This window comes from Papio anubis, chromosome 20 (assembly GCF_008728515.1).
Source record: "Papio anubis isolate 15944 chromosome 20, Panubis1.0, whole genome shotgun sequence".
In the NCBI taxonomy this organism is placed as follows: domain Eukaryota; kingdom Metazoa; phylum Chordata; class Mammalia; order Primates; family Cercopithecidae; genus Papio; species Papio anubis.
In genome coordinates, this window is record NC_044995.1 from 19,622,553 (window position 1) to 19,644,521 (window position 21,969).

The 21,969-nt window shown below is 42.4% G+C and overlaps 1 protein-coding gene and 1 long non-coding RNA gene across 7 annotated transcripts in view; one reads left to right on the forward strand and one right to left on the reverse strand.

Moving 5' to 3' along the window:
- ZNF790 (zinc finger protein 790) overlaps positions 1–7,894 on the forward strand; it is a 30,118-nt gene extending 22,224 nt beyond the window's left edge. For all 6 annotated transcript variants that reach the window (XM_017952868.3, XM_017952869.2, XM_003915415.5 and 3 more), the window contains 3 exons: positions 1,489–1,612; positions 1,904–1,999; positions 5,219–7,894. In XM_017952868.3, coding sequence (XP_017808357.1) covers positions 1,489–1,612; positions 1,904–1,999; positions 5,219–6,900 — 1,902 coding nt within the window. In that variant the 3' untranslated portion in view covers positions 6,901–7,894. The remainder of the gene's footprint in view (positions 1–1,488; positions 1,613–1,903; positions 2,000–5,218) is intronic.
- Positions 298–21,365, reverse strand: LOC116271658. Its single transcript, XR_004180299.1, has 3 exons — positions 21,101–21,365; positions 1,468–1,548; positions 298–458 (listed from the first exon to the last, which is right to left on the reverse strand). It is a non-coding gene; the product is annotated as an uncharacterized LOC116271658 (long non-coding RNA).
- Between the last annotated feature and the right edge of the window lie 604 nt (positions 21,366–21,969).

The following is a 21,969-nucleotide window of genomic DNA, read 5'->3' on the forward strand; positions in this document are numbered from 1 at the left end:
TCTCTCCAAAAATGTAACCCATTTATATCAAATCATGTGAATATTTTTATTGCTTATCCTTAACTGCTTACTTGAATCACTACTGAGCGTCATAAGTAATGACTGTGAAACAGTCCAATGCTTTCCCTAGATACCTCTTTTCTCCAACCAGTATGACCAAATCTATCCACCAGGGCTTTCAGTATCTCCTGTGTCCTAATCTGGCAGAGCACTGAAGAGGAGAAATACATTTCCTTAAGGGGAACAGTAAAGACTTTTCATTTCAAACCCGTAGCTTAACAAGATGGGATGGAACAATTAAAGGGGACATACTACATAAAGGCTTTTATTCACTCTGTAGAATGGGATGTTGTATTTAATCAAGATGGGAGTTGGTGTTGGTTGGTATTCATTTAGGTATGTGGCCCTTTGTGATGTTTTCCTTAGCCGATACGATGGGAGGTCGAGTTCAAAGAGATCTGGAATTTTCCAGGAAATTAATGAGAGGTTAATATAATTAACAATCCAGGGTTAGTTATTCCAGGCTGGTATAGCCTCTCAGTGGTGTCAACAAAAAACTCATTTGATGACTTTCACAGTAATCTCTTATGACACTGAATTTGCTGACTGTCAGCTGCTTAGCAAAGAGCCTGGAGATTCTACACATTGTCCATAGAAAATAATATTCAGGGAGTGTATCTCTTGAGAATTCTCTCAATTTAAACTAATAGAAAATTCAACTAAAAGTAGTAGCTTAAGCAAACGACAGTTACCTGGGCCAAAGACTGTATGCACAAGTCTGTTTGTGCACAGCAGAGACTCCTTACAACCAACAAAACCCCCTACTTTTCTCACATAATAAATCTGGGGTTCTTCCAGGCTGGTGTAGCCTCTCAGTGGTATCAACAAAAAACTCATATGATGTCTGTTACTCTGGGCTGCCATTCTGATGTTTTGGTATTTGTGATTTGAAGATCATAAAGATGTGGTGACTGAGCAACAGGAGTTTTTACGAGTATGTAGCCAGGTGCAGTGGCTCATTAGGACTTTGGGAGCCGAGGTGGGTGGATCATTTGAGGTCAGGAGTTCAAGACCAGCCTGGCCAACATTGAGAAACCCTGTCTCTACTAAAAATACAAAAAATTAGCCAGGCGCGGTGGTGCGCATATGTAATCCCAGCTGTTAGGGTGGCTGGGGCACAAGAATCACTTAAACCTGGGAGGCAGAGGTTGCAGTGAGTCGAGATTGCACCACTGCACTCCAGTCTGGGTGACAGAGCAAGACTCTGTCTCAAAAAAGAACAAAAAATACGAGCATGTAGACACTTGGCTTTAGTCACGCTTATTCCCATGTCATTTCCCCTGAAACCACAGGCAGCCAACTCCAGTTTTTTCCCCAGTATATGCCCCACTCCCTGCAGTGCCCCTTTCCAGCCTTTCCCCTTTCATCTAAAGGGGTTATTATTTTTTAAAAGTTCACCATTAATACCTGGACTTGTTCTTTCAATAGCTGATGATGTTCAGGGATGTGGCTGTAGATTTCTGTCAGGAGGAGTGGGAGTGCCTGGACCTGGAACAGAGGGATTTATACAGAGATGTGATGTTGGAGAACTACAGCAACTTGGTCTCACTGGGTAAGATTTGGCATTTACCTTAGAAATTCCTGCTTTCTGTATTGTGATTTTTTTTTTTAATTGTCTTTTAAATGTCCAGGGTAACTTCTGACCTTTGTTTTCTGGAAAATGGTTTGTGCTTTGTAAATCTGGCTATAGTTATCATCAGTGGGCACCTCCATCTTTCCCATCCTTTATAACTTATTTTTGCCCTGCCTGTAATTGTTTCTCTTCCTTAGTAACCAAAGAAGTAGTCGCAAATTTTAGAATCTTTACAATGTGGTTCTTTGCTGTTTCTTATCTTCTGGGCAGGTCTTTGCATTTATCAGCCAGAAGTGTTCTCTTTATTGGAGAAAGGGAAAGAGCCCTGGAAGATTTTGAGGGATGAGACAAGAGGACCTTGCCCAGGTGAGTGAGGGCTGAACAGGCACAAGGAGGCCATTGTTGTGGACAACAGCTCAGCTGCATAGTGAGGCAGCAACACCTCTAAAATACTGGTCTGGAATATCCCCTTAAGACCAAAAAATGGGCCAAGTGTGGTGGCTCACGCCTGTAATCCTAGCACTTTGGTGGGTTGCCTGAGCTCAGGAGTTTAAGACCAGCCTGGGCAACATGGTGAAACCTCATTTCTACTAAAAAATAAATAAATAAATACAAAAAATGAGCCGGGCATGGCGATGCGTGCCTATAGTCCCAGCTACGTGGGAGGCTGAGGCAGGAGAATTGTTGAACCAGAGAGGCAGAGGTTGCAGTGAGCTGAGATCATGCCACTGCACTCCAGTTTGGTCAACAGAGTAAGACTCTGTCTCGGGATAAAAACAAAAACAAAAACAAAAACTGGCTGGGTGCCATGGCTCACTCCTGTAATTGCAGCACTTTGGGAGGCTGAGACAGGCAGACCACCTGAGATCAGGAGTTCGAGACCAGCTTGGCCAACACGGTGAAACCCCATCTCTACTAAAAATACAGAAACTAGCCAGTGTGCTGACACACACCTGTAGTCCCAGCTACTCGGGAGGCTGAAGCAGGAGAACTGCTTGAACCTGGGGGGCAGAGGTCGCAGTTAGCCAAGATTTTTTTGAGACTCCATCTCAAAAAAAAAAAAGGTCTGAGGCCTAGATAGAGACAAAACCTTTTCCAAAAGAACTTTCTCTTCACTCCAAACACTGGTCTATTTTTGTGCTCTCATTTTTCACTCATGTAACAAAAAGGTAAGCCATTCTTTTCTCCAGTGGTGCTTATTTTATCTATGATTTGGATCAAGTTCCTTCCCATCTCCCTTTTTTGAAATTTAGATTTTCATAAAATTCTTCATTCTGTAAAAAAACAAAACCAAACCAAACATTTTTGACCTCATTTTTTAAATTTTACCCATCCCTTTTGAATTTTTCTCATTTTTCCTAGCTTCTCCTTGATTGTACACTGCCTGCATTTGTTAGTTCATTCTTATTAGTTCATTCTTTCAACCAACATTTATGTATTTGCTCATTTTAGGTTTAACAGAATTAACAAAGAATATATTATCTCTTTTTTTTTTTTTTTTTTTGAGACGGAGTCTCGCTGTGCTCCCAGGCTGGAGTGCAGTGGCGTGATCTCGGCTCACTGCAAGCTCCGCCTCCCGGGTTCACGCCATTCTCCCGCCTCAGCCTCCCAAGTAGCTGAGACTACAGGCGCCCGCCACCACGCCCGGCTAGTTTTTTGTATTTTTAGTAGAGACGGGGTTTCACCATGTTAGCCAGGATAGTCTCGATCTTCTGACCTCGTGATCCACCCGCCTCGGCCTCCCAAAGTGCTGGGATTACAGGCTTGAGCCACCGCGCCCGGCCTATATTATCTCTTAAGAAACTTTTTGTTCTCTTCTGTGACTGGAGCATGGCCATACATTTCTGCATACAGGGAACATTAAGAGAAGACCTAATAGACTGCTTAGCTGAAAATTAGAGTAATGGGTGATAACAGTTTCTGGTCACAGTGAGGAGGAAGTGGCAGAAGAACGGTTAGGGCACATGAAGTACAACCAGAAGAACACAGTGTCATAAAAGACAAGCCCAGCCAGGCGCGGTGGCTCATGCCTGTAATCACAGAATTTTAGAAGGTCGAGGCGGGCGAATCACCTGAGGTCGGGAGTTCAAAACCAGCCTGGACAACATGGCGAAACCCCATCCCTACTAAAAATACAAAAATTAGCTGGGCATGGTGGTGGGCACCTGTAATCCCAGCTACTTGGGAGGCTGAGGCAGGAGAATCGCTTGAACCCAGGAGGTGGAGGTTGCAGTGAGCTGAGATTGCGCCACTGCCCTCCAACCTGGAGTGCAGTGACAGAGTGAGGCTCCATCTCAAAAAAAAAAAAGACAAATTCTGACTTGTCTAGTTCCCCATATTCCCCAGCTTTTCCTCTAATAATCATCATCATCTACTGATTATTCAACACTTATCCTGTGTCAGGCACTTAATAGAAATAGCATATTATTCCCAATCCTTGCAACAAACCTCTGCAAAGTGATGATTTATTCCTTTTTATGATATGAAAAATTAAGAGCTCAGTCAAGCTCAGTAATTTTCCAATCACCTAAAAAGTAGTTTTAGTAAAGAGAACTGGAGTCTGAAACTGCAGTTTGTCCTCTTTCCATTGCAGTACATTACTGCTCATACTTCATAACTAAACTGCCTTTCAATTCATTGAGTCACTGCTAGAGTACTTTCTCTGTCCCCCAAGAAAAACTGAAAACAATAGTACTTGATCCTAAATATATATTTTAAAAAATGAGTCACGGAAGAGTCCTACTTATTCTCAGCTTTTGCCTGACTCCTTCCCCCTTGAAAAAAATTCTCAAACTAATTTTTTGTTGTTGTTTAGACAGAGTTTCACTCTGTCACCCATGCTCGAGTGCAGTCGTGTGATGATGGCTCCCTGCAACCTCAACCTTCTAGGCTCAGGTGATCCTGCCACCTCAGCCTTCTAGGTAGCTAGGACCACAGGCATGCACCACCATTCTTGGCTGCTTTTTTATAGAGATGGGGTTTTGCCATGTTGCCTAGGCTGGTCTCGAACTTCTAAGCTCAAGCAATCTGCCTCAGCCTTCCCAAGTGCTGGGATTACAGGTGTGAATCACTGTACCTGGCTTCAAACTATTTTTCTGTCTAAACTATCACCTATAATTATCTCCTTTAACCTAAATGCAGCATACCCTGGTATTGAGATCCTAGTTTGGTAACTCTGGATCAGATTGCTTCCCTCATATTGGACTGATACTCTGCCATTTCCCAGCATTCCTGTTTTTAAGCTCTGAATTATATAAGACATTCACCATAGTACTTGCAAACTTGTAGATATTTTATGACTTATTATTCTGTTATTGAGGTGATACCTGGATAATCATTTTTTATTGAGCTCCTCAGATGAATATGATCAAAATAAAATATACTTGTCATCACTTGACTCAACTTACATTATTTCTTTTAAATTTCTACTTATTTCTTGCCCTTTTTTTCATATTGCTCATATTTGAGAATTTTTTAAGCCATTCACTTCTCCTATGCTTTATTTCAATATTTTCTACATCTATTTTAGAAGTTTCATTGCTTTTTGTACATAAAACAGTATGATGTTTTTATCTTATTTTTCAGACATGCAGTCCAGGTGTCAGACCAAGAAGTTATTACCAAAAAATGGCATTTGTGAGAGAGAAATAGCCCAACTGGAAATAATGAAAATTTGTAAAAACCACAGCCTTGAATGTTTATGTTTTAGAGGTGATTGGGAAGGCAATGTTCAGTTTCAAACACTACAAGATAATCAAGAGGAATGTTTCAAGCAGGTGATACTCACCTGTGAAAAAAGGCCCACTTTTAACCAGCACACAGCCTTTAATCTACACCAGAGACTTAACACAGGAGACAAACTGAATGAATTTAAAGAATTGGGGAAAGCCTTTATTTCTGGCTCAGATCATACTCAACATCAGTTAATTCACACAATTGAGAAATTCTGTGAAGATAAAGAATGTGGGAATACCTTTCTTCCTGATTCAGAAGTTACTCAACATCAGACAGTTCACACTGTTAAGAAAACATATGAATGTAAAGAATGTGGGAAGTCTTTTAGTTTACGTTCGAGTCTTACTGGTCATAAGAGAATTCATACTGGTGAGAAACCTTTTAAATGTAAGGAATGTGGGAAAGCCTTTAGATTTCATTCACAACTTAGTGTCCATAAGCGAATTCATACTGGTGAGAAATCTTATGAATGTAAGGAATGTGGGAAGGCCTTTAGTTGTGGCTCAGATCTTACTCGACATCAGAGAATTCATACTGGTGAAAAACCCTATGAATGTAATGAATGTAGAAAGGCCTTTAGTCAGCGATCACATCTTATTAAACATCAGAGAATTCACACTGGTGAAAAACCTTATGAATGTCAGGAGTGTGGGAAAGCTTTTACTCGTGGATCACACCTAACTCAGCATCAGAGAATTCATACAGGTGAGAAATCTCATGAGTGCAAGGAATGTGGAAAAGCCTTTATTCGTGGTTCAAATCTTGCTCAACATCAGAATGTTCACGTTGGTAGGAAACCTTATGAATGTGAGAAATGTGGGAAAGCCTATATTTGGAGCTCACACCTTGCTCGACATCAGCGGATTCATACTGGCAGGAAACCTTATGAATGTAAGCAGTGTGGGAAGACTTTTACTTGGCCTTCTTATCTTGCTCAACATGAGAAAATTCATAATGAGAGGAAATCCTATGAATGTAAGGATTGTGGAAAGACCTTTCTTCATGGCTCAGAGTTTAATCGACATCAGAAAATTCATACTGGTGAGAGAGACTATGAATGCAAGGAATGTGGGAAGACCTTTTTTCGTGGTTCAGAACTTAATCGACATCAGAAAATTCATACTGGAAAGAGGCCATATGAATGTGAAGAATGTGGAAAAGCCTTTCTCTGGGGTTCACAACTTACTCGACATCAGAGAATGCATACTGGTGAGGAACCTTATATATGTAAAGAATGTGGGAAATCTTTTATCTGGGGTTCACAGCTTACACGACATAAGAGAATTCATACTGATGCAGAACCTTATGGATGCAAGAAAAGTAGCCACATCTTTAGTCACCATTCATATTTTACTGAACAAAAAATTCATAATGGTGCAAATCTCTGTGAATGGACAGACTATGGGAACTCCTGTAGTCATGAGTCAAGCTTTGCTCAACACCAGAATATTTACACTTTTGAGAAATCCTATGAATTTAAAGATTTTGAGAAAGCATTTTCTTCAAGCTCTCACTTCATTTCACTCTTGTGAAATATTATATAAAAGTGTAGGAAGGGCTTTATTCATGACTTCTTAATTGACATCATTTATTTTTTTCTCTTGAGGAACCCCACAAATGTAAGCAATATTGGAAGGCATTTTAACAGGGCACACATCCAGAAGCAGCAGCAGATAATTCACCATGCAATCAATATAGGAAGGAAATTACTGATCATTGCAGAATATCAGGGTAAAATTTTATGAGATGATAGCATTAATTCTTTTTGAATAATTCTCAAAACATTCTTATCAGAGATGTTCCATAAAGAATTTATATATAATTCGGCCAGGCAAGGTGACTCATGCCTGTAATCCTAGCACTTTGGGAAGCGGAGGTGGGTGGATCACCTGAGGTCAGGAGTTCGAGACCAGCCTGACCAACATGGTGAAACCCCGCCTCTACTAAAAATACAAAAATTAGCTGGGCATGGTGGCACATGCCTATAGTCCCAGCTACTTGGGAGGCTGAGGCATGAGAATTGCTTGAACCTGGGAGGTGGAGGTTGCAGTGAGTCAAGATCACGTCACTGCACTCCAGCCTGGGTGACAGAGAAAGACCCCATCTCCAAAAAAAAAAAAAAAAACCCCACAAGAATTTATATATAATTCATTTTGGAAATCTTTCATCATTAGCAAAATTCTGTTGTATTTCCACAAAAATCATGTAATTAATTAATCTAGAAAAGCCTTGAACTATGTCATACAATTTATTTGGCATGTTTTGTTTCAATACATCTTGCCTCTATATGTTTTTTGGAAAGTATCTTAAATCTATGTCTGTTTAATCTTATTCATTAGATTGTAAGGGTTGAATGATTTGAGATTTACATGACTTAGTGACTGTTATTTGTATTGGTATTAAGCCATTTTATGAGAGGAGGACTTTAAGACAATGATGATAGACAAATATGTCATCTCTCTTTATGTCTTATTGAACATCAGAATGTTAATTCTGAAAAAAATCAGTAAAATACAATGAAGAAAGCTTTGGATGAGTATTAATTTCACATGCTACATCAAAAAAACCTATAAAAGAAAGCCTTGTGACTTTAGTGAAAGTGGGGTTGTTGAGTGTTCAGCAGTTTTTTAAAAGACATTCAGAAATGATTTCTCTCTAACAAATTTCTAAAGCCAAGTGTCATATAATTCATTTTTCACCACAGTTATAACTCAGAAACTAGCAGATAGCCATATGGATTCTTACCTCGTGGAAATTTAGTACTACATATAAACCGTTCTTAAAGAGCAAATAAAAAGTGAAATTACAGATGATTTAGAATGATAATGAGACCTATATTTTAAATCCTATGAAATAACTAAAACAGTTATCAATAGAAATTGCTCTGTGTATAAAACCAAGAAGACTGAGGGCAGTTTGTTTACCATCACCACTGTATCCCCAGCACTTAGGACAGTGCCTGTAGTGTTGTAGGGCCTCAAATATTTATTGAGTTAAATAATGATTTCTCAGCAAGGTAGAATAAGAATACCCAAAAGAATGAATGGAAAGGCTTAATGAAAAGCTGAAATCATGAAATAAAAAATCATATATGTTTTTCATCAAAATCTAGTCTTTTGAAGAAAACTATTATTTATTAGGCTTTGTCAGTGCTATAAGAAAGGAGAAATGGGATACAACTATATGTTTAGGAGATATTTTTTGGTATTAACATAAGTATGTGAACTCTGTTAGACATGATTTTTATATGTGGATGTTTTTTTTTCTAAGAAAACATTATTAAATGTGATTCAGTTTCAAAAACAACCAAAAAAGTTCAAAACATAGAAAAAAATATCATGTAAGATGAGGCTGAGCACAGTGGCTCATGCCTGTAATCCAAACAGTCTGGGAGGTTGAGACAGGAGTATCACTTGAACCCTGGAGTTTCCGACTTGCCTGGACAACATAGGGAGACCCCCATGTCTGCAAAAAATAAATTAGCCAGGTGTGGTAGCACATTGCCTGTAGTCCCAGCTACTCAGGAGGCTGAGGTGAGAGGACTGCTTGAGCCCAGGAGTTTGAGGCTGCAGTAAGCTGTGATCACCCCACTGCACTGCAGCCTGGGTGATGGAGCAAGACCCTGTCGAAAACAAAACAACAAACATATAAGACTAAATAACTGTACAGAAGTAGATGCGATAGCTCTTGAACATCAAATTCCAGAAAAAATTTCACTCATGAAGATGAAAAAAACTAACATAGATGAACCCAATATTTAATCAAAGAATAACATAGGAGATATTTGCTTATATTGTTTAAGCTCTGAGCAAGATGGATAATTTTTATTTTTGAGGTGGAGTCTCACTCTAGTTGCCCAGGCTTGAGTGCAGTGGGGCGTTCTTGGCTCACTGCAATCTCTGCCTGCCAGGTTCAAATGATTCTTCTGCATCAGCCTCCCAAGTACCTGGGATTACAGGTACCCTCCACCATGCCTGGCTAATTTTTGTATTTTTAATAGAGATGGGGTTTCACCATGTTGGCCAGGCTGGTCTTGAACCCCTGACCTCAGGTGATCCGCCCACCTCAGCCTCCCAAAGTGCCAGGATTACAGGCGTGAGCCACCGTGCCCAGCCTGGATGGATAATTTTGAATGATGAAAAGTTACTTTATCAATTTCTTCTAAGTGAAGTTCTTGGTATCTTTTAGTGTTACATGAGTTAAGAAATGGTGGGTATATGTACACATATTTAGCACACTTATAAGTCAGACCTTTAACAGGTAGTTCCCTCCTAAATTACTGTCATCTATGGAATTGCACAATTTGCGTGAAAAATAATTTTTTGTTATGTAACTTTATTATAATCCATTTTCATTCATGTTGAATAGATTTTTAACGTGACAAGTACACTGAGAAAAATAACATTTAGAAGTTTTGTTTTTTTTTTTTGAGGTGGAGTCTCACTGTTTCGCCCAGGCTGGCATGCAGTGGCGCGATCTCAGCTCATTGCAACTGTCTCCCCGGTTCAAGTGATTCTCCTGCCTCAGCCTCCCGAGTTGGTGGGATTACCAGCACGTGCCACCATGCCTGGCTAATTTTTGTATTTTTAGTAGAGACTGGGTTTCATCATGTTGGCTAGGCTGCTCTTGAACTCCTGACCTCAAGTAATTTGCCTGCCCTGGCCTCCCAAAGTGCTGGGATTACAGGCATGAACCACCGCGCCCAGCCTAGAAGTTATTTGGTAAATCTTTGTCCACATTACTCTTTCTGCCCATCTATATACAGATAAGTATGGTTCATTCCCTTTTGGTTAGGGGAGGTTTTTTTTTGCTGGCCCAGACTGCCTTGGTGTCTGTGTGCATAGCTGGTGCTCCCATCCCCTCCATGATGAACTTCTGGATCTTCTTGAATGCTTGAGTTGTGTGCTTATTGAACCTCTACTCCATTTATATATTTTGAATGTTGATAATATCTCAAGTCTGCCTCATGTGTGACAAAACAGCCCTTTATTTTTTCCTAATCACCTTTCTTTGCAGGAGACATTACACTGGAACCATTTTGAAAATGAAGAACTTTTTGATAATTAGTGTTGGTACAGGTTTATAACCTTTTTGGGAAAAAAAAAAAGATTAGAATCATTCCTGGCAGTGTAAAGCAGGATAAAGTCCCAATAAATCAAGAGATATAAATGTAAGAACAAAACAAAAAGAAACTTTACCAGTACTAGAAGTAAACATGGGCGAATTTCTTTATGACATGGGAATTAGGAAATCAATAACTGTGACTCAGAAATCCAGTAAAAATGAGGAAGAATCAATAATTTTTTGTAGGACTAAAAATATAAACAAATGAAAATGACAAATTGGAGATATCTGCAACTTATGTGACAGAGTCATTCACTTAATACATGTAAACACGTAAAAACTGAGATGTGAGCCGGGCGCGGTGGCTCAAGCCTGTAATCCCAGCACTTTGGGAGGCTGAGATGGGCGGATCACGAGGTCAGGAGATCGAGACCATCCTGGCTAACCCGGTGAAACCCCGTCTCTACTAAAAAATACAAAAACCTATCCGGGCGAGGTGGCGGGCGCCTGTAGTCCCAGCTACTCGGGAGGCTGAGGCAGGAGAATGGCGTGAACCCGGGAGGCAGAGCTTGCAGTGAGCCAAGATCTGGCCACTGCACTCCAGCCTGGGCGGCAGAGCGAGGACTCTGTCTCAAAAAAAAAAACAACAAAAAAAAACAGACATGAAAGATCCTACAGCCTGATATAGAAATAGACAAAAGACATATATATTTCATATGAAAAGATAAAGACCCTTAAACCTTTAAGAAGATGCTTCATATTCCTCATAAAGAAAATGCAATTTATATTACATATCACTTTATGACAATCAGATGAGCAAAAATCCAAAAGTATATTAAAATACTCATATTGGCAAGACTGGAGAAATAATTCATATTGTGAAAATGTGAAACTGTACAACTCTTATAAGAGGGAACTGAATAATGTCCATGTGCAATCTTACATGCATATATCATGTGACCTAGGCTGCTTGCTTCTATCCAGAAGATACACTGATAAGATTATGAAATGTAGTATGCACAAAAGAATGTAAATATTTGTAAATGCAACAGACTGGAAAGATTTCTAGCAATGGATGGGCTGAATTAACTCTCAGATATATATGTACAAGGTGTATTGTGCAACTGTGTATTTCATAATCTTCAGATTATGTTATATAAAAAATAGGAGGGTGTAGAATAATATGCTAATTTTTGTGAGAAGGGCGGACCGCTATATATGTTTATACTTTCTCTCTCTTTTTTTTTTTTTTGAGATGGAGTCTCACTCTGCTGCCTAGGCTGGAGTGCACTTACACAATCTTGGCTCACTGCAACCTCCGCCTCCTGGGTTCAAAAGATTCTCCTGTCTCAGTCTCCTGAGTAGCTGGGACTACAGGCATGCGCCACCATGCCCAGCTAATTTTTATATTTTTAGTAGAGACGGGGTTTTACCATGTTGGCCAGGATGATCATGATACCTTGACCTTGTGATCTGCCCGCCTTGGCCTCCCAAAGCGTTGGGATTATAGGCATGAACCACCGCGCCCAGCTATGTTTATACTTTCAAAACACAGTGGAAGGATAAGCCAAGACCTAATCAAAATGATGAAATAATAGGTGGGAGCGAGGAGTGGTGGTGCACGCCTGTAATCCTAGCTACCTGGGAGGATATGGTAGGAGGATCCCTTGAGCCCAGGAGTTCAAGTGCAACCTGGACAACAGAGCAAGACCCCTGTCTCTTAAGAAAAATTAAAATACAACCCATAGGTGGGAGAGAGCAAGGTTGGAAAGTAGCCACCTTTGATTTTACCTTGTTTTTATCTGAGAATCATTTTACAACCTCACAGTAAAGAATATTTCCTAGACAAAACATTTTAACTAGAAAAGTGTGGCATATTCATATTAATTTTATTATTCTATTGTCTGAAAGTCACCATTAACAGAATGAACAGATGTCTGCTTCTGGTCAAATGGAGAAACAGACCAGATTTACCCTTATATCTGTAAATACTAAAAAGCTAAACAAAATAGGTGAAACAATGGTTTTTAAGACATTGAATATACAAAAATGTCAATTTTCAATGAAGAACAGTGATCCCTGAAAAAACAGAAATAAATTTTTCCTACAGTTTTTCCAGACTACTGCTGGGAGGGGTAACTCAGGCAGAGCCTAGTGGTCTCCTAGTGTTGAGATAGAATGAGGAATCTGATGAGGCCAAAGTGGCCAGAGTTGACAAGGCAAAACACTGACGAGGAGAGAATTGCACAAAAATCTACAGAGGATCTTCCTTAAGTTCAGCTAAATATTCATCAACACATGTGTGTGTGAAAACTACCTGAAGCCAGGGAAAAATAACTACCTTAAAAGATTAGAGGGAAGGATCCACAGAGCTCAAAAAGGTCCAGGAATAATTCCTTTTCCCAACAGCCAAAGTGGAAAATAAAAAATTACTAGGCATCGGCTGGGTGTGGTGGCTCAAGCCTGTAATTTCAGCACTTTGGGAGGCTGAGGCAGGCGGATCACCTGAGGTCAGGAGTTTGATACCAGCCTGGTCAACAGGGCAAAACCCTGTCTCTATTAAAAATACCAAAAAAAAAAAAAAAAAAAAAAAAAAAAAAAGCCAGGTCTATAATACCAGCTACTCAGGAGGCTGAGGCAGGAGAATCGCTTGAACCTGGGAGACGGAGGTTGCAGTGAGCTGAGATCACACCACTGCACTCCAGCCTAGGCGACAGAGCGAGACTCTGTCTCAAAAAAAAAAGAAAAAAAAATTTACTAGGCATCCAGCATTCATTAAGGAGAATAATTCAGTTAAGGAGGAAGAGAATTCTGGGATTCTGGGAATTTCCTTAACCAATGAAGAGTATGTGTGAGAAATCTACTGCTAACATCATACTTAATGGTAAAAGCCCAAAGATCAGCAAAAAGAGGACACCTGGTCTCAACACTTCTACTAAGCATTATACTGGAAGTGCTAGCTAGTGCAATAAACGAAAGAATACAATGTATCCAGACTGGAAAGGAAGTAAAATCATCTTTATTAACGGATTATATGATGGTCTATATAAAAAAAATCTGATGGTATCTACAACACTAGAAGTAAATGAGCTTAGTGAGATTGCAAAATAAAGATCAATATATATAAAGCAGATGATTTTGCATGTACTAGCCATGAACAATCTGATCCTTAAAACCTTAAATGCCATTTATAACACCATAAACAGTATGAAATACATACTGATGCATCTGGCAAAAGAAGTGCAAAATATATACTATAAAAATTAAACACACTTCTAGGAGAACCTGAAAAAAGACCTAAACAGAGTTATACTGTGTTCAGAGATTAGAAGACTCAATACCGTTAATATGTCAGTTCTTTCCAAACTGACCTATAGATTCAGTGAAATTCCAATTTGAATATTGGGGAGGCTTTTGTTTTGCAGAAATTGGCAACCCAATTCTAAAATACATAATGGACATGTAAAGGACCTAGATTAGCGAAAACAACTTTTAAAAATAATTTTGAAAGTTGGAGAATAGGTCGGGCGTTGTGGCTCATGCCTGTAATCCCAGCACTTTGGTAGGATGAAGTGGGCAGATCACCTGAGGTCAGGAGTTCAAGACTAGCCAACATGGCAAAACCCATCTCTACTGAAAAAAAAAAAAAAATCAAAACCAGTATTATATTTCATAAAGGAAATTTCAAAACCTCCTTAACTGGTTGTTTCTTTCACAAAAGTTACTCTACACACGTGACCCAAAATTAAGATTTCAAAGACACTGGGGAAAATACTACTACTAAGATATCAAAACCAGGAACTTACTTCCTTTAAAACAATTCCAAACTAACTCGCTGTGCCTTTCACAGAAATTTCCCACAAGAAATATGGTTTTATAAAGCCTGGGAAGTTGCTTCTGTTAGGACAACCACCAAACCTAAAAATTGGGTTTAATTAGCAACAACAACAAAATGCCATTTTAACTGGCTGTCCTTATCAGAGACAATCCACTAAATAATACAATTGGCAAAAAGTGAGATTTGTTAAGGGTTGGGGTGCTTTATCACGAACATTATATAAGCCAGGAATGTATTTTATTTAATAAACTTCAACCTGCCGGTCACTCCCTCCCTTCGAGGCGTTCTGCAACAAAACACCTGCCTAGAAATAAAAAGGGCGTTTTACCCGAGTGGGATGAAAAAGCCCCGTTTTTACCTTTAATCTCGAGACAATACGGGTCAGAGGTCAAGAAACTGTGTCAGCGAAAGCCAGGGCGTCCGTGAGTCCGGTGGACTAATGGGGATGGGCCGGGACGCAGCCCAGGTCCCGGTTCCCGCCCTGGCGATGGCCGATTTCATACCTAAGGACGATGAAGGCGAGAACTACACGCCGCTGACCCTCCGGCGTCCCATGTCCAGCGGGTGCTACAGCCCCCGCTTGGGTGGAACAGCCCAAGACTGCGGAACCACACTTGCCACGGCGCACCTGCACACCATCTGCAGACCCAGCCTGTTCTGGGATTCCGGAAACGCGAAGGCGGGCTTCCGGAAACGGTGACCAGTGGGAAACGCGATCAGATGTGACTAGGCGGACAGTCCGTTTCCAGCCAACACAGAAGGAAGGGACGCTTTCAGTCAGCCTCAAATAGACGGAGCTTTCAGCCAATGGATGTGAAGATTTGCTCCACATTAGCCAATAAGAAGTGCTTGGGGCCGACCTGCCTACAAGCGCAGCAAAAGCTTTCCTCCGCGTATCTGCGGTGGAACGCCTACCCGCGCGCCAAACCCAAACTTTGCAGTCACGTTTGGTGCTGTTTCCTACACTTTCATGGAGATTTGCAGCACGCGCAGGAGACCCTCCCACCTGGCCCATGCCCTCCGCCCGGTGAACACCGAGACCCAACCTTGTTCACCGCCAGTCCCAGTCTTGTGATCAACAAACAGGCTAGTAAATTATAAAAATCAAAAATAAAAGAAATGGCCGGGCGCGGTGGCTCACGCCTGTAATCCTAGCACTTTGGGAGGCCGAGGCGGGCGGATCACAAGGTCAGGGGTTCGAGACCACGGTGAAACCCCGTCTCTACTAAAAATACAAAAAATTAGCCGGGCGCAGTGGTGGGCGCCTGTAGTCCCAGCTACTGGGGAGGCTGAGGCAGGAGAATGGCAGGAACCCGGGAGGCGGAGCTTGCAGTGAGCCGAGATCGCGCCACTGCACTCCAGCCAGGGGGACAGAGCAAGACTGCGTCTCAAAAAAAAAAAAAAAAAAAAAAAAAAAAAAAATTAAAAGAAATATAGCCGGACGTAGTGGCGTGTGCCTGTAATCCCAGCTACTCCGGAGGCTGATGCAGGAGAATCGCTTGAACCGGGGAGGTAGAGGTTGCAGTGAGCCGAGATCGCTCCACTGCGCAGCAGCCTGCGCGGCAAGAGCGAAACTCCGTCTGAAAATAATAAAATAAAATAAAGGAAATGGGGCTGGGCGCGGTGGTTCACGCCTGTAGTTCCAGCACTTTGGGAGGCCGAGGCGGGCAGATCACTTGAGGTCAGGTGTTCGAGGCCAGTCTGGCCGCCAACATGAAACCCCTGTCTGTACTAAAAATACAAAAATTAGCCAGGCGTGGTAGCGGGCGCCCGTAATCCCAGCTACTCAGGAGGCGGAGGAACAAGACTCGCTTGCACCCGGGAAGCGGAGGTTGCAGTGAGCCGAGATCGCGCCCCTGCGCTCCAGCCTGGGCGATAGAGTGAGACTCCGTCTTAAAATAAAATAAAATGAAATGAAATAGGCCTGGCGTGGTGGCTCAGGCCTGTAACCCCAGCACTTTGGGAGGCCGAGGCAGGTGGATTCCCTGAGCTCAGGAGTTCGAGACCATCCTGGGCAACGTGGTGAAACCCCGTCTCTACTAAAAATACAAAAATTGGCTGGGCGCGATGGCTGACGCCTGTAATCCCAGCACTTTGGGAGGCCGAGGCGGGTGGATCACCTTAGGTCGGGAGTTGAAGACCAGCCTGACCAACATGGAGAAACCCCGTCCCTACTAAAAATACAAAATTAGCCGCGGTGGTGGCGCATGCCTGTAATCCCAGCTACTCGGGAGGCTGAGGCAGGAGAATCGCCTGAACCCGGGAGACGGAGGTTACAGTGAGCCAAGATCACGCAATTGCACTCCAGCATGGGCAACAAGAGCGAAACTCCGTCTCAAAAAAAAAAAAAAAAAAAAAAAAAATTAGCCACGCGTGGTGGTGCATGCCTGTAATCCTAGCTACTTGGGAGGCTGAGGCAGGAGAATCGTTTGAACCCGGGAGGCGGAGGTTGCAGTAAGCCGAGACTGCGACATTGCACTCCAGCCTGAGCGAGAGGATGGAAACTGTCTCTAAATAAATAAATAAATAAATAAAAAGGAAATGACAAAAGGAAACATTAATGCATGAAATCAAACAAATGCTTTCGCTGACGAGCTCCATCTATGCAAAACTGAACCTAGGAAAATGTGCACGTTTCTAACTTGCAATTCTTGAGGACAGAGCTGGGAGGGAGCATGAACTTGATTTTCTGTAATTTAAGAGTTGTCAGTAAAGTCAGTGTTTGCAGGCATTTTCAGTGTTCTGTAGTGGGCTTCAGTTCCGATGGCAGTGTGGCAGGCGAGGTTTCCATTAGCAACCAGAACAGTTTCCACTAACCCTTTACTATAATTGTGATGAATGCATAAGTTAAACGTTAAGGAAATGGAGAAACTGATGCCTGAGTGTGGGGAAAAGAAAGAGAGATCAGACTGTTACTGTGTCTATATAGAAAGTCCACATAAGAGACTCCATTTTGTTCTGTACTAAGAGAAATTCTTTTGCCTTGAGATGCTGTTAGTCTGTAACCCTAGCCCCAACCCTGTGCTTACAGAGGCATGTGCTGTGTTGACTCAAGATTTAATGGATTTAGGGCCATGCAGGATGTGCTTTGTTAAACAAATGCTTGAAGGCAGTATGGTTGTTAAAAGTCATCACCATTCTCTAATCTCAAGTACCCAGGGACACAATACATTGCGGAAGACCACAGGGACCTCTGCCTAGGAAAGCCAGGTATTGTCCAAGGTTTCTCCCCATGTAATAGCCTGAGATATGGCCTCCTGAGAAGGGAAAGACCTGACCGTCCCCCAGCCCGACACCTGTAAAGGGTCTGTGCTGAGGAGGATTAGTGAAAGAGGAAGGCCTTTTTGCAGTTGAGGTAAGAGGAAGGCATCTGTCTCCTGCTTGTCCCTGGGAATGGAATGTGTCAGCGTAAAACCCGATCATACGTTCTATTTACTGAGATAGGAGAAAACCGCCTTATGGCTGGAGGTGAGACATGCTGGCTGCAACACTGCTCTTTAATGCACCGAGATGTTTGTGTAAAGTCAAACATAAATCTGGCCTACGTGCACATCAAGGCACAGCATCTTTACTTAAACTTATTTATGACACAGAGATCTTTGCTCACGTTTTCCTGCTGACCCTCTCCCCACCATTACCCTATAGTCCTGCCACATCCCCCTCTCTGAGATGGTAGAGATAGTGATCAATAAATACTGAGGGAACTCAGAGACCAGTGCCAGCGTGGGTTCTCTGTATGCTGAGTGGCGGTCCCCTGGGCCCACTGTTCTTTCTCTATACTTTGTCTCTATGTCTTATTTATTTTCTCAGTCTCTTGTCCCACCTGATGAGAAACACCCACAGGTGTGGAGGGGCGGGCCCCCTTCACCTGAGTATCAGGGATGGAATGCAAAAACAAACCCATTAAGACCCTGCCTGGGTCTTCTCAGACCCTAAAGTCTGATAGAATAATAGCATTCTTATACATTCACCTCGGCCTGTCTTAAGATTCAGAAACTTTCTAAGACTCTAGAGAAATCTTTCCAGATCCTAGACCCTAGTTAAAGATTAGATGTTGGTTGAATGCAACACTCCTGCTTGTAGGTGCAATCCCACCATAGCATGGAGCTTAAGATGTCTATAAGCACTAGAAAAAAACTTGTAACTTTGAGTTGCTCTGGTGAGTTACTTGGCCCTTCTCCACCTAACCGGTTGCAGAAATAAACTTCCTTCTTTCCCAGCCTGTCTGCATCTTATTGGACAATTGCGACTGACCGGCTCAGCAAACTCCTCTTTTTTGTGGTTATCTGGGACTCCTTTGGGAGGGAACATTTTAAATTTTCCATTTCAAAGAGTTCTACTGGCACTCTGGCACTATTTTCCTCTGCCTACCCTGGGACCTGAGTTCTCCTGGACTCGAATCTCCAGCCACAGAGTCCAGAAGCCCACACCTCCACATTCTGTGACTGTTCCCCAAACACAGGGAGAATTTGCAAAAAATGTGCATAAAAACCTTGGAATTCTTCGCAATAAAACTCCACATTACAAACTGGCGAGAATGGAGGATTTTAGCCCGAATAGGTTTTTCCTCTATTTGAAACCAATAATTTCCCTTTTACAATTTTGAAGTTTCAAAATCAATAAGCACTCCCCGCCCCAGGTTTATCCTTATGTAAAGTGCCCCCTCTGCACATGCAACATTTAATAAACCTTGAAAATATGATGCTATGTTAAAAAAGCCAGTCACAAAACACCACAGGTTATGTAATTCCATTGAAATAAAATGTCCAAAATAGAACAATACATAGAAACAGAAAGTAGATTAGTGGTGGCCCAGGATTAGGAAGTTGGGGGGAAATGGAGGGATATGGAGTTTTCTTCAGGGTAATGAAAATGATCTAAAATTTATTGTGGTGATATTTGCACAGTTGTGCAAAAATGTACAGTTGTGCAAATACTGAAAACCGTTGAATTTTACACTTTCAATGGGTGACTTCTGTGATATGTTATTAATATTTCTCAATAAATCTTCAAAAAAAATAGTGCCTGTGTGTGTTTTTATGTATTGTTCCTCCAGAGTCCAGTCCATTTTTTTTTTTTTTTTTTTTTTGAGACGGAGTCTGGCTCTGTAGTCCCAGCTAGAGTGCAGTGGCATGATCTCAGCTCACTGCAAGCTCCGTCTGCCGGGTTCACGCCATTCCCCTGCCTCAGCCTCCCGAGTAGCTGGGACTACAGGCGCCCACCACCATGCCCGGCTAATTTTTGGTATTTTTAGTAGAGATGGGGTTTCACTGTGGTCTTGATCTCCTGACCTTGTGATCCGCCCGCCTCGGCCTTCCAAAGTGCTGGGATTACTAGCGTGAGCCACACTGCATCCGGACTCCAGTCCACATTTTTACACTTGAAGAAATTAAGATTTTGTTTCTTCTTCTTCTTTTTTTTTTTTTTTCCTTTTTGAGACAGAGTCTCCCTCTATTGCCCAGACTGGAGTGCATTGGCATAATCTGGGCTCACTGCAACCTCCAGGCTAATTTTTGTATTTTTAGTAGAGACAGTGTTTCACCATGTTGGCTAGACTAGTCTGGAACTTCTGACCTCAAGTGAGTCCTGCACGTTGGTCTCCCAAATTGCTGGGATTACAGGCATGAGCCACTGTGCCCGGCCAGGACCATCTTATTCTACCTTAATTTCTGACGCATCAGCTCAGTGGAAATTTTACATTAGGTCCCAAAGTTACTCTTTTTAAGATTTTATCAGCCGGGTGCAATAGCTCACACCCATAATCTCAACACTTTGGGAGGCCAAGGTAGGAATATCAGTTGAGCCCAGGAGTTCAAGGTCAGTCTCTGCAACATAGTGAGACCCACATATCTACAAAAAAAAATTTTTTTTTAATTAGGCGGATGTATTGGTACATGCCTGTGGTCTCAGCTACTAGGTAGGCTAAAGTGGGAGGAGCACTCGAGCCCAGAAGGTCGAGGCTGTGGTGGCCATGATTATACCACTGCACTCTAGCCTGGGTGACAGAGTGAGACCCTGTCTAAAAAAATTTTTTGTGTAATTAGAATTTTTTTTTCGAAAATAGAGTATACACTTAGTGACTTGATACAAATGAATGACTTTTATAATCCACAGAAACCAAAATGAATAAATAAGTAAATAAAATCCCATAGCCATTCTTCTTATGTGAGTCTCTGGTGTTTCTGAGTTGTAAGAATTATGAATTATTATTAATAAATATGCATGACAAGGACTCAATAAGGGATAGGCATTAATAAATTGCAATCCACACTTACTGGGGTAAGGCCTTTAAAGATGTCAAGAAAAGGAAAGAAAAAGAAAAGGCATTGAAAAACTGCATTGCCTACTAAAACGCTAAAGTTTACCTAAGTCCATTAATCAGCACACACACACACACACACACACGCGGTGGGTGTGTAAAATGGTCAACACAGTCTCCCTTGAATGTATCCTCTTATTAATAGGTCTGTGGGGGTAAGAGATGAGGTTCTATAGATCCTGGATTCAGGGATGGGGAATCTGTGAGGTCCCTGGGGTGATAGAGGAGGGTCTGTAGATTAGTGATGGGTGGTCTTTGGGATAGTGATGAGGTCCATGGAATCAATGATTGTGGGTATGTAGGGTCAGTGATAAGGGAATCTGGTGTGAGTGATGGGATGTGTGTGGGATCGATGAGACAGTGTGAAATCAATCCATGAGAGCCAGATTTGTGGTGTCATCTCTCAGGGTGATGCATCCTGATCTGTGTGTCAGTGGTGGGGTCAGAGTGTGGCTGTCACGTTCCTGCCACTGGGTGTTCTGGGTCCCACCAAGTGCACAGATTCCCTTACCTGGTCCTGGCTGGAGAGGCTCTTCTCAAGGACTCCTCACATGAAAGGTGGGTGGGTGGCTGTTTTGGGGTTGTTTTTTGTTTGTTTGCTTTTTGCCGGGGGTGGGGGTTGGCTTTTTCTTTTGGGTTTGGTTTTGACTCTTAGAGACCACAGACACATGTAGCTTGCAGGAAGAAATTTTTTGTCTGGGCGGTCGCTAAGTCCTTTGGGCCAAGCTATCTAATGGGAGCGAAGCTAACCATTCCCTCAGCGCGGTTCAGATCTAGACGGTACCTTTAAGGTGTCCACAAGGGGGCATGCAAGTGGGTGGTGGCTTTGAGTGGCAGGTGGCCGGGAAGAAACAACTAACAGCCGCCCTAAACCGTCAGGCGCCAATGGGAGGTGCCTCTGGGCTGTGAGAGGCTGGAGGAGGCGGGACCTCCAGACCCAGAGAGTCCGGGCACAGAGCCTGTTACTGCCAGACGCTGAGACGTTGCCATGGGAACCAAGGGCCTTTCGGGTCACACTAGAGCCTTTCTCAGACAATTCTTTTCTTTTTTTTTTTTTTTTGAGGCGGAGTCTCGCTCTGTCGCCCAGGCTGGGGTGCAGTGGCCGGATCTCAGCTCACTGCAAGCTCCGCCTCCCGGGTTTACGCCATTCTCCTGCCTCAGCCTCCGGAGTAGCTGGGACTACAGGCGCCCGCCACCTCGCCCGGCTAGTTTTTTGTATTTCTTAGTAGAGACGGGGTTTCACAGTGTTAGCCAGGATGGTCTCGATCTTCTGACCTCGTGATCCGCCCGTCTCGGCCTCCCAAAGTGCTGGGATTACAGGCTTGAGCCACCGCGCCCGGCCCTCAGACAATTCTTTCCGTAACCTGCGAGCTCCTGTCC